Below are 12,973 nucleotides of genomic sequence, written 5' to 3'. Positions count from 1 at the left end.
GTACCTACTGCTGCTCTTTCAGGCGTTAGAGATTTGGAGTAAGAGTAGGGGGGGATCCTTAGCCCTAAATCAGGTATGCATGGGTGGTCCTTGGCAAGGTACATTAGTGATCGAAAAACTTTGCTCAGTCATAGGTTGACTGAAAAGTCCCTGTGGACTAGCATTGTGTAGTAGCTATCTAGTGTGTTAGTGGCGTTTGTTAGTTCATCTACTGGTTGTCATCCTTGATTACTAGGTTGACTGAAAAGTCCCTAGGATTTGATGTGACTTCATTGTGTCGTTGTTAAAACAGTGCCACTTCCTGTGCCTTGGTTGCATTAAAAGTTGCAATAATATCGTGACAAAAATCACGAAACCTTAACTCGCCATCCATAAGGTTGAAGTGTTAATTACCCACAAGCCCTAATTAAAAGTGTCAGGGGAAATGATGGGAAGGATGCAAACTTGAATCCGCGTCATACCAAAGACGTTAAAAATGGTACCTACCTGCTCCGTTCGGCACAGGACATCAAAGAGTTTGAGTAGGGGGAATGCCTTAGCCCCAAACAGTCGCAACTTACTACTAGCACAGTTAGGATCTCCAGACAAAGATCGTGCAATCAAAGGGTTGGTTGTCTGTAATGTACTGTACCAAGGGTATGAGGTGAAGCACCAAGAGTCTGGCCTTGAGTTGACAAGTTGACTGTTCAGTCCAGGTGCAACTCACCCACACGACATTAACATTTAACATTAGACACCCTAATTAAACACCTTTCTAGCTTAATCCTAGCCGATTTGACATAAAAAAATCCAAACCGCTTAAAAATCGCAAACACCCTCTTACACAAAAACAAGGATGACAACATCCATAAGTAGCGAAGCATAAAAAATAAAATCATAGATGGTAATACGCACAATTAGATTTAAAGTGTATTTATTAATTGATTTATTGGAAAAACTAAACACGAAACCCTGTTTTATTTTGTATAATGATGACAATCAAAGTAAATAACATAAAAGATGCTCATAACAATGGGAAAAATTATTTTGATACTGATATCCCAAAAAAGTTTTAAAATTGGACCAAAAACACCAAGGAAATGAGGAAATATGTAAAACATATAAAAATAGCAAAAACCTGCTAAAAAGCAGTCTGACCGCCATGCTTGTTTTCTTAAAATGACAGGAAATATAATATTTAAATCCTTAACTTGGACTATATACATCAAAGATATGGAAAAATTTAAAAAATAAAAATTTAAACAACAGGAAATTTAATTATGATATGTATAACTGAAAAATTTTTTCGAAATCGGACCATAAACACCAAAGATATGGAGAAAAATGTGAAAAATACAAAAATAGCCTAAAACCTGCTTAAAGGCAGTCTAACCGTCATAGTTAGTTTCTTTAAAGGACTGAAAATTTAATTTAGATATCTATAACTGAAAAAATTTTGAAAATCGAACAATAAACACAGAAGATATTGAGAAAAATGTGAAAATACAAAAATAGCCTAAAACCTGCTAAAAAGCGGTCCTACCCCCATCGATGTTTCATACTTAATTGTGCTCCTTATTGATGGGAATGTTGTCAAAAAATTTCAGCATTCTTTCTTTTACAGGAGCTGAGTAAATCCCATTTCCCCCATAGCGTTACGGACTGACTGACTGACGGACGGACGGACAAAGTGAATTATAGAGTAGCTTCGCTACTAAAAATGCTGACCGGAATATCCCCACTTTGCAAACGATAACTGTAGGCAATAGTTTTCATTTACAAAAACCCTGAGGTCGCTAGGACTTACCATTTTTCCACAATTTTAAGTTTAACACGGCCTATTTTGAAAAAATGTTTTGGTCCATTTTTGAGGGCAAAAAAATCATAGAAGGAGTGATCTGACAAAAATTTGCTGGAGTAACAAATGAAAGTACATGCAATAAACTACAACTTTGCTTTTGTTGTTGTTTGTAGCCATGATTCTCTGAAGTTAGGATTCAGATGCACATGGAGATTGGAGACAGAATCCTTTGGCCAATCATAGATTGGTAAGCTTCGCGCACAGCTGGGTGTATTCTATGATATGTTATAAGCTGACCCGCAATTCTCATGGAAGCTACTCAATTATTACATCACCCTGGCCTAGAGTTTTGGCAGGTGTTCCATATTAAGCCACCCTAATTAATGGCGCTCTCATATGAATGAGGAGCATGGACGGGGGAAAGCATGATATAATTTGCTTGATATATAGAATCCTAACTTTCTAGAAATCTTCCCCCTTACAACCCTAGGGCATCTCAGGGAAGGTTGCGTGAATTTGACAAATTGCGACAGCATTTGTCAACCAAGTGCATAGTCTATGGCGGGACTTGAACTTGGTTTCTTCCAACCAAAGCGTAGTGCGCTAACCACTACACTATGTTGGGGAGACCGGATTTACCCCCTCTACCGCAATTACCCCACGGTACCCTATATTTGGATTTCTGTAATAACAGCCATGCAGAAAACTGAAGTGTGCACGCAGCACTGCATCCTAGAACCAGATATGAAAACTTTGTTTATAGAAAGCTAATAGAAAATATTATCTGGATCTACTGCAGTTCACGGTAAAATATTGCTGGTAACGAATATTGCTGAAAATCTATGAATTTTAAAGGCTGCTAGCTGCCAAACGGCTGAACGTACAGATCATATCCGCACACCATTTTAAGCGGTATAAGAAGGCCTACAAATAATCTGGAATAGCTAATAAAATAGGCCTTTTTCGTGCATTTCTCTGCACTGCGAGATAATTATGCATTATTGATTTATGGCTATTCCAGATTATTTGTAGGCCTTCTTATGCCGCTTAAAAAAGTGTGAGGGCATGATCTGTACGTCCAGCCGTTTGGCAGCTAACAGCCTTTTAAATTCATAGATTTTTAGCAATATTCGTTACCAGCAATATTTTACCGTGAACTGCAGTAGATTCTATTATCTTATTTCCCATTGCAAGTACAAAATCACCCAAATGTATTTCAATTAGAAATGTAATTACCTGATACCAATGAGTGAGAGGCTGTGTGGGAGCTGTAGACAGCCAGACTGTCGTATTAGCACCAATGAAGGCCACGTCAAACCAAAAGGCCAATCCGTGCACAGTCCCAGAATTAAGCATATGAAACTCGAGCGGGATCTCGATTCTGTGCAGCTCGGTCTCGTCGGCAGTTTGGAAGTCGATCACATGTCGCTGAGACTTTGCTGAACAGATGCTGATGTCAAAAGTGTCCACAACAGGTTGTCTAAAATATTCATCCATAGCTGGTGCCCGCAAGGAGCAAAGGTTGACCCCATGAAAGTATTCTTGTTGCCAAAAGTTGACTTTGTTGAACTGTTCCATATACAAGGCCTCGTCTGTAAAAGGGGCTATATGCAGATCACCACGGGTGGGAAACATTTTTCCATTGGGCTTGAGAAACTTTTTGGCGTGTAGGAACGTTTCAAGCATACGCTCGTTGAGCAACATATAACCCATGGGCTCGCTGATGATAATGTCAACCTTCTCAGGTAATTCAATTTCTTCAATTTTGCCAGATATTACTTTGATGACATCATCCGCCTGGTTGTCTGCCACTAGTTTAGCTGCATGCACAGCGATACTACTAGCTTCTACAGCATAGACACGGGCGGCTCCCGACTGATAAGCAAAAAATGAAAGAATGCCACTGCCAGCACCAACATCAAGCACAACCTAAATGATTAAAAAATAAAAAAGATTTTTAATACCTATTATAATTAGGGTTGGCAATCCGGATCCGGAATCCGCAATCCGGAATCCGCCCAATTATAGAATCCGAATCCGTTTTTTAATAGCGGATTCCGGATTCTTATTTGGTAGGCTAAAATTAGCGTCTTGAGTTTTTTCTTTCAAGGCAAAGATTTTCATCATTATATATACCTAATATCTTTTAAAATCTGGTAAAAAATTTTAAAAAAATTTAAAAATCCCTTTAAAATATTGCTAGAATCCGGAATCCGCAAGGAATCCACCACTTTTTTTTGACGGATTCTTTATGAATCCGGAATCCGAATCCGGCCCAAAAATTCGACGGATTGCCATCACTAATTATATGGTTCTTACAGTTTTCAGTTCAAAAAGCCATCAGTTCTTATAAAACAATTTTTTTTTCTTCTACAGTAAGACCCTAGAAAAGTATCTTTTAGGGTTTACAGCCCTTATTTCTCAATGTATCATCAAAAATAGCACATATCCTGTTCTCTGTACATTTCCATACAAGCATATATAAAAAAAATTATTTTACTTCCATTAACACCGAAGATTTTTAGGGCTAAAGTTTTGAAAAAGTGACAGAGAAAAAGAATTTTTTTTGTTTCTCATAATTTTTGGATGGTTATATTATGTCTTTCTGGTAACTGAAGAATGATATACAAAGAAAAACAAGTTATCTAATTATTTATTTTTTATTCCAACAAAAAATCTCAATTTTTAATGGCAAAAAATACTACTAAATGAATTGATTATTTGCAAATTTCAGGCTATTTACTAACCCTTATTTATAAAAAGGATTAAAGGGGGGGGGGGGGGGAGTTTGTACACTTGTAGGAAATGAAATTCAGTATCAAAGTTTGGGAGGGCCGTGTAGGCTTAATTTTAAAGTTATCAACCTAATTCTTTTTGTAGACTCTCTTATATGACTGGATATACACGTATTTTCTTTGAAAATTGAATTTCAGCTCTTTCCTTCTAGGGGCTTGTGGAGCAAAAGACCCCTAAAACACTAAAAATATGAGTTCTAACCTTATTTTTAAAGATATCAACCTGATTTTTTTATAATACTTTTTTAACACAACCGAATCAACGAACCATTACAGATTTCATTTTGGGACTTTCCTTTTATGGGCTTGTGGAGCAAAAGAACCCCAAAAACACTAAAAATATGAGTTCTGACCTTATTTTTAAAGATATCAACCTGATTTTTTAAAAATAATACTTTTTTAACATAACCGAACTAAGAAACCATTAGGTATTTCATTTTGGGACTTTCCTTCTAGGGCCTTGTGGAGCAAAAGACCCTCAAAAACACTAAAAATATGAGTTCTGTGCTTATTTTTAAAGATATCTTTTTTTACACTGAATACTTAATTTTTTCCAATTTTCCAGTATTTCTATACCAAGTATTATGAAACCTTAATCTAGTCCTCTTGATGTAATTTTTTTTTCAGAATACTACATAATATTTGAAAATGATAATATGACTGTGAATGGATTCAAGCGCATTTTCATTTGACCCTAAAAGGAAATCAAAATCTGTAATGATTACCTAGTTCATTTATGTGAAAAAATTTCACATTAAAAAATAGATTTAGTGTTTTGGGGATCTTTTGCTCCACTAGCTTCTAGAAGGAAAGTCAGGGGTGTATATTCTACATGGGATCCCCGTCTCAGGGGGGGGGGGGGGGGGGGGGAAATAAAAAATAAGTGGTTGGAGGGAAAAAAATGTAAAAATTAAGAAAACTGAAAACATTTTTTCCATTTTTCCCCCTCCTTGGTGTAAAAAACTAAAAAAAAAAATGTGTGGTAGGAGGGATAAAATAAATAAAATATGGAGTTCTTTAAATATTTTTTCATTTTCTCCCTACTTGGTGAGAAAAAACTAGGGGGGGGGGGGGGGGAAATTTTAAAAAATTTTAGCCGGGAGAAAAAAATAAATCTTGTGCAGAATATACACCCCTGAGGAAAGTCCCAAAATTAATTCTGTAAAAGTTATCAAGTTCAGTTATGTTAAAAAAGTGTTTTTAAAAAATCGGATTGATATCTTTAAAAATAAGGTCAGAACTCATATTTTTTAATTCGGTTATGTTAAAAAAGTTTTCATTAAAAAATCAGGTTGACATCTTTAGAAATAAGCTCAGAACTCCTATATTTAGTGTTTTTTTGGGGTCTTTTGCTCCACTAGTCCTAGAAGGAAAGTCCCAAAATGAAATCTGTAATGTTTCGTAGATTCGGTAATGTTAAAAAATTATTATTAAGAAAAAATCAGGTTAATATCTTTAAAAAAAGGCTCAGAACTCAATTTTTAGTGTTTTGGGGGTCTTTTGCTCCACTAGCCCCTAAGAGGAAATTCCCAAAACGAAATCTATAATTGTTCCTTAATTCGGTTATGTTAATTTTTTTTTTTAATCAGGTTGACATCTTTAAAAATAAGCTCAGAACTCATATTTTTAGTGTTTTTGGGGGTCTTTTGCTCCACAAGCCCCTAGAAGGAAAGTCCCAAAATGAAATCTGTAATGGTTCGTTGATTCGGTTATGTTAAAAAAGTATTATTTTAAAAAAATCAGGTTGATATCTTTAAAAATAAGGTTAGAACTCATATTTTTAGTGTTTTTGGGGGTCTTTTGCTCCAATAGGCCCTAGAAGGAAAGTTCCGAAATTCAATTTTCAAAGAATTACGTGTATATCCAGTCATTTAAGAGAGCCTACAAAAAGAATTAGGTTGATAACTTTAAAATTAAGCCCACACGGCCCTCCCAAACTTTGATACTGAATTTCATTTCCTACTAGTGTACAAACTCCCCCCCCCCCCTTAATCCTTTTCATAAATAAGGGTTAGTAAATAGCCTGAAATTTGCAAATAATCAATTCATTTAGTAGTATTTTTTGCCATTAAAAATTGATATATTTTGTTGGCCCTCCCAAACTTTGATACTGAATTTCATTTCCTATAAGTTTACAAACCCCCCCCCCCCCCCCTTAAGACAGTTGCTCCGCCCCCTTTTCTGACATCTCTATCCCAAAATAGAGGGTTAATTAAGCTTTTTAGACTAAAATATCATTATGTTGTAATTCTATTTTCTTTATAACTTTTGTTATTCATGTTAGGATAATGAAACAAAAAAAAAATTTCTGCTATATTCATAAAGATTTATTTGTTTTTTTTAGTGTAAAACAATTTTTTCTGATAAGTAAGTTTGTCAAAATATCATTAAACTGAAAAGACTCAAAAAATATGTGTTAAAAAATGCGTTTAACTTAAAATCTAAATTTTTTATTTCATTTTTGTATAAAGTTTCTGTTAGTAACAAAAATAATAGGATTTCTATCTTAATTTTGCTAAAAAAGTCGTTTCATGTTAAAAGTTACTTTTTGCTTTTTTCAAAACTTTAGCTCTAAAAATCTCCGGTGTTAATGGAGGTAAAATTAATTTTTTTATATATGCTTGTGTGGAAATGTATAGAGAACATGGATATATGCTATTTTTGATGATACATAAAGAAATAAGGGCTGTATCAGTGTATATCCTAAAGATACATTTCATGGGTCTTTTCTCGTATTCATTTCTCGTATTCATTCGAATCCGGTGGATAGGAACCGGTTCTCATCCATACGATAAAACTATGTCTAGCATCGTATTATATCCAGCTTTCTACGAATATAAAATGTACTATCATAAGATTAAAACCAGTTTTTTAGCCCGTGCCTTCGGCACCTCGGGGATAAAAAAAACTGGTTTTAATCTTATAATTGTACATTCTATATCCGCGGAAAGCCGTTTATAATACGATGAAAGAAATAACTATTATGTATTAATATAAAAGATAGATTGTTTGTATTGATGTAACAAAAAAGATAATTTTGAAACAAAAAAATTCTTTAAAATTACCTTGTTGGCAAATTCGGACGGGTTATCAAGAATGGCGCGTTGATAGGTTGAGGTTCGGATAAAATCCTAACCAATAAGTGGGCACTCAATAATTAAAGGGGGGGGGGGGGGGGGCGGATGTGCCACTTTTGAAATGATCTCACCCCATAAAAGAGTTCCAACTCTAAAATTGAGCAGAGCAGTTGCTTTTGTTGAGAACAATATGGAACTGTGAAGAAACGGCGGCGAAAACTGCCGTTTCCCGCCGAAATTTGCTTTGCCTTTTTTTGCCAAGTCGGACAGTTCTCAATTAACTGAGATAAACTTTTTTTTCCCATTAAAATTTCCCTTATATTTTCATGTGACACTTATAATATTTCAAACATGGAAATATTAAAAAAAGTGTAAAATCTTTCAAGTGTCGAGTGAAAATATAAGGGATATTTTTATAAAATTAAAAGTATATTTCAGATGATTGAAAATTGTCCATTGTAGCGAGAAAAGGCAAAAAAAATTCGGCGGGAAGCAGCGGTTCCGCTGGCGTTTCTTCACAGTTCCATCTTGTTCTCCACAAAAGCAACTGCTGTGCCGAATTTTAGAGCTGTAACTTTTTTATGGGCTGAGATCATGCGCGTTTTACTTTTGGTTTTAAAAAGTGGCACATCCAACCCCCCCCCCCCCCCCAACCTTTATAATATTGGATCTACTGCAGTTCCTGGTAAAATATTGCTGGTAACGAATGTTTCCTGGTTCCTGGCAATAATACAAGATTCCTGCAAATTCCCCTAAATTTTAAGTTCCTGTTAGCTGGCAATATGCAATTTTTCCCAGTTACCAGCATTGACAGAAGATTACTGGTTTACAGGAGTTTTTACCCCACACCCTTTTTCACAAGTTCTTAGGGGGTAAACAGCAATAATTAATAAGGGACAGTAATTTCAATTTTGTGTGCATTCCTAATAGAGGTGGGGGAAGGATTTAGGAGATTGGGATCTTTACCTTTAAGTTTAACTGTTCCTATCTTAATATCAACTTTCGCACCAATATTTGTAATTATTATCGTATTAGTAAACTGATTATTTTTTAAGTGAGGCTCTGAAGTGAACAGTAAACCAACAAACTTGAACACCTGTAGAATTTCAAAACTTAAAACCTATTAACCCTTTACAGTCGGGCCCCTTGCCGCACATTAATCGGTCGGGGGGAGGGGGGGGGGGGGGGGGCTGTTAGAGCTAAAGGGCTAATTTTTTTTGTGCAAAATGCTTTGTTTTAGTCAAAAAAAATATTTTTTCCCTTTACCTGGATGACCCTGCCAGGTTTGCTGGCATCCTGTGCCCGCCAGGATTAAGATATACAAAAAATTTCAACTCTCAGTTATGTGTCATACCCATACTTAAAAAGTCACGCAGTTTGAGCTCTTTATCTTTCACACACAGAAACGCCCCCCCTCCCCCAACCGTTACATGACTTTAAGCTTTTTTTTTCTCTTCATATCATTTTAATATCAATGCAGCAGCTTGATGCTATTGGGGCAACCGCTAGTCTATCTTATATCTTATTATATATAGTAAGATTTTTTGTCTATTTCATCTTTTAAAAAAAGTCTGGGTATGATCCCTTCTAAAATAGAGCCCCTTGATGCTAGGGGAGTAGCCTCTAGTAGTATAATAAAGTATAGGATTTATATCTATATTAAAATATTTATGAAATAGCAGGCATGCGTTTCAGTTATGGTTTAGGATAATTTCTTTCTCTGGAAAAAAAGTCTTAACATAGACAAAGATCAAACCACTTTCATATAGCCTAACTGCTTCAACTCTCCAAAATGTTTTATATACGGGTTTCGTGGCCATTTATGTTGCATACCTCCCACTTACAAAACTAAACATACTCAAGATTAGTTTTTCGATTTTTTAATAATTATACCGCCCCATCCCTTCACTCCTATAATTATGCCTACCCAAATTCTTAATATTTAACTTTCTTGCTAAATGGAAGCCATACATGTTCTATAAAGCCTCCCATATTTTTATTTTTCTACATTTGTCCGGGCCATTTTCTTGATGTACCAACCAATAGTAAATTTCTAATCATACTGTTTATAAGTAACAGAATTCTGCAATATTTCTACTAACTCCCCCCTTCCCTTTCCCTTATTCTCTCCAATTATTATTGGTGTGCATGTATACATTGTGCATTTTTTAGTGTCCGACCTTTAACCTGTGGGGTAAGTTTAATAAAAGGGAAATGGGAATTAAAAAAGAAAATATTGCTTTTTAACAGGAATATTTCAAACATGGCAGTGGCCAGGAATATGCATAAATTGCCAGCAACCAGGAAAGTTAAACATTGGTAGCTCCAGAAATATTTCTTGTTATGCTATATCCAGGAATCCTCTAATATTGCCAGGAAACAGGAAGCATTCGTAACCAGCAATATTTTATCATGAACTGTAGTAGATTCAAAATATTATTTGTGTTGGAAAAGAATAAAGGGGGGGGGGGGCGAAAGTGACACTTTTTGTAACCAAAACTAAAAGTCAACAAGGAACTCAACTAAAAAAAAGAGTTACAGGTCTGAGATTTTGCATGCCAGTTGCTTTATAGGGGTACAATATGGAACTGTGAAGAAACGGCGGCGCAACCGCCGAAAACCGCCGTTTCCCGCCGAAATTTTTTTGCCTTTTCTCGGCGGTTTTCGGCGGTTGCGCCGCCGTTTTTTCACAGTTCCATATTGTACCCCTATAAAGCAACTGCCATGCAAAATGTCAGACCAGTAACTCTTTTTTTAGTTGAGTTCCTTTGACTTTTAGTTTTGGTTTCAAAAAGTGTCACTTTCGCCCCCCCCCCTTTAATTACATCTCTAAAACAAATAAAAACAAATAGAAACAAGAAAAGTAGGTAGGTAGGTATCATTAAAAGAAAAAAAAGTTTTCTGTTAATTATCTAGTTTTTTATCTTAACACTAGCGGTTTCGCCCCTAGCCTCTATGGGCTTTGCCTCAAGAGGTTTAATCAAACCAATTTTTCGTATTTTAGATTATAAGAAAAAATTTGGATCATGGAAAGAAAACAAAGTCATTCCTAATTAGGACAGAAGTCACTGGAAATTGATCTAAGGAAGGCTACTTATGTCCTTCATCTAACAAAATCTAACTTAAGGGAGGTGGCTTATGTCCTTTGTCTGACAAATTCTTACATTAGGAAGGCTGCTTATGTCCTTCATCTTGCAAAACATAGCAAATTCTTGCAAAACATAGCAAATTATTGGAAAACTTAGCTTTTCTGTCCTTCACATAGCAAATTCTTACAAAACATAGCAAATTCTTGGAAAACTTAGCTTTTCTGTCCTTCACATAGCTAATTCTTGCAAAACATAGCAAATTCCTACAAAACATACCAAATTCTTGGAAAACTTAGCTTTTCTGTCCTTCACATAGCAAATTCTTGCAAAATATAGCAAATTCTTACAAAACATAGCAAATTCTTGCAAAACATAGCAAATTCTTACAAAACATAGCAAATTCTTGCAAAACATAGCAAATTCTTGCAAAACATAGCAAATTCTTGCAAAACATAGCAAATTCTTGCAAAACATAGCCAATTCTTGCAAAACATAGCAAATTCTTGGAAAACTTAGCTTTTCTGTCCTTCACATAGCAAATTCTTGCAAAACATAGCAAATTCTGGCAAAACTTAGCTTTTCTGTCCTTCACATAGCTAATTCTTGCAAAACATAGCAAATTCTTACAAAACATAGCAAATTCTTGCAAAACATAGACAAATTCTTACAAAACATAGCAAATTCTTGCAAAACATAGCAAATTCTTACAAAACATAGCAAATTCTTGGAAAACTTAGCTTTTCTGTCCTTCACATAACTAATTCTTGCAAAACATAGCAAATTCTTGCAAAACATAGCAAATTCTTGCAAAACATAACAAATTCTTGCAAAACATAGCTAATTCTTGGAAAACTTAGCTTTTCTTTCCTTCACATAGCTAATTCTTGCAAAACATAGCAAATTCTTACAAAACATAGCAAATTCTTGCAAAAACATAGCGAATTCTTACAAAACATAGCAAATTCTTGCAAAATATAGCAAATTCTTGGAAAACTTAGCATTTCTGTCCTTCACATAGCTAATTCTTGCAAAACATAGCAAATTCTTACAAAACATAGCAAATTCTTGCAAAACATAGCAAATTCTTGCAAAACATAGCAAATTCTTGCAAAACATAGCAAATTCTCGCAAAACATAGCAAATTCTTACAAAACATAGCAAATTCTTGGAAAACTTAGCTTTTCTGTCCTTCACATAGCTAATTCTTGCAAAACATAGCAGATTCTTACAAAACATAGCAAATTCTTGCAAAACATAGCAAATTCTTACAAAACATAGCAAATTCTTACAAAACATAGCAAATTCTTGCATAACATAGCAAATTCTTGCAATAAGGGTCCCAAACTCAAAAACGAATTTTCAGCGCGATCCGACCACTGGTTTTTAAGATACGGTGACCTGGTGTCCTTGGTACGAACAGTAAGATTTGGGAAATGGTTCGAATCCTTAGTAAATTTGGCTAAGTCCAAAAATATTTTGACACTTGGTCAAATTTTTGAAGAAAAAATACTTAGGTGACACCAAGCGTACCTACTGAGAGGACACAAGGTTGAAAATATTCTAAGTGTCAAAGAATTTTTGGACTTAGCCAAATTTACTAAGGATTCGAACCATTTCCCAAATCTTACCGTCAGTACCAAGGACACCAGGTCACCGTATCTCAAGAACCGGTGGTCGGATCGCGCTGAAAATTCGTTTTTGAGTTTGGGACCCTTACTGCAAGTATTTGCTATGTTTTGTAAGAATTTGATATGTTTTGTAAGAATTTGCTGTTTTGCAAGAATTTGCTATGTTTTGCAAGAATTTGCTATGTTTTGCAAGAATTTGCTATGTTTTGCAAGAATTTGCTATGTTTTGTAAGAATTTGCTATGTTTTGCAAGAATTTGCTATGTTTTGTAAGAATTTGCTATGTTTTACAAGAATTAGCTATGTGAAGGACAGAAAAGCTAGGTTTTCCAAGAATTTGCTATGTTTTGCAAGAATTTGCTATGTTTTGCAAGACTTTGCTATGTTTTGCAAGAATTTGCTATGTTTTGTAAGAATTTGCTATGTTTTGCAAGAATTTGCTATGTTTTGCAAGAATTTGCTATGTTTTGCAAGAATTTGCTATGTTTTGTAAGAATTTGCTATGTTTTGCAAGAATTAGCTATGTGAAGGACAGAAAAGCTAAGTTTTCCAAGAATTTGCTATGTTTTGTAAGAATTTGCTATGTTTTGCAAGAATTTGCTATG

The 12,973-nt window shown here is 34.9% G+C and overlaps 1 protein-coding gene across 13 annotated transcripts in view; it reads right to left on the bottom strand.

Annotated features, from left to right (window-relative positions):
• Positions 1-12,973, bottom strand: part of Art4 (arginine methyltransferase 4) — a 39,399-nt gene that overhangs the window by 12,575 nt on the left and 13,851 nt on the right. For all 13 annotated transcript variants that reach the window (XM_080161047.1, XM_080161048.1, XM_080161058.1 and 10 more), the window contains exons 7-8: positions 7,641-7,708; positions 3,017-3,709 (exon numbers count right to left, since the gene is read on the bottom strand). In XM_080161047.1, coding sequence (XP_080017173.1) covers positions 3,017-3,709; positions 7,641-7,708 — 761 coding nt within the window. The remainder of the gene's footprint in view (positions 1-3,016; positions 3,710-7,640; positions 7,709-12,973) is intronic.

Source organism: Acartia tonsa, chromosome 5, assembly GCF_053477335.1.
Source record: "Acartia tonsa isolate MP-2025a chromosome 5, ASM5347733v1, whole genome shotgun sequence".
In the NCBI taxonomy this organism is placed as follows: domain Eukaryota; kingdom Metazoa; phylum Arthropoda; class Copepoda; order Calanoida; family Acartiidae; genus Acartia; species Acartia tonsa.
This window is presented reverse-complemented; position numbering and strand designations above follow the sequence as displayed.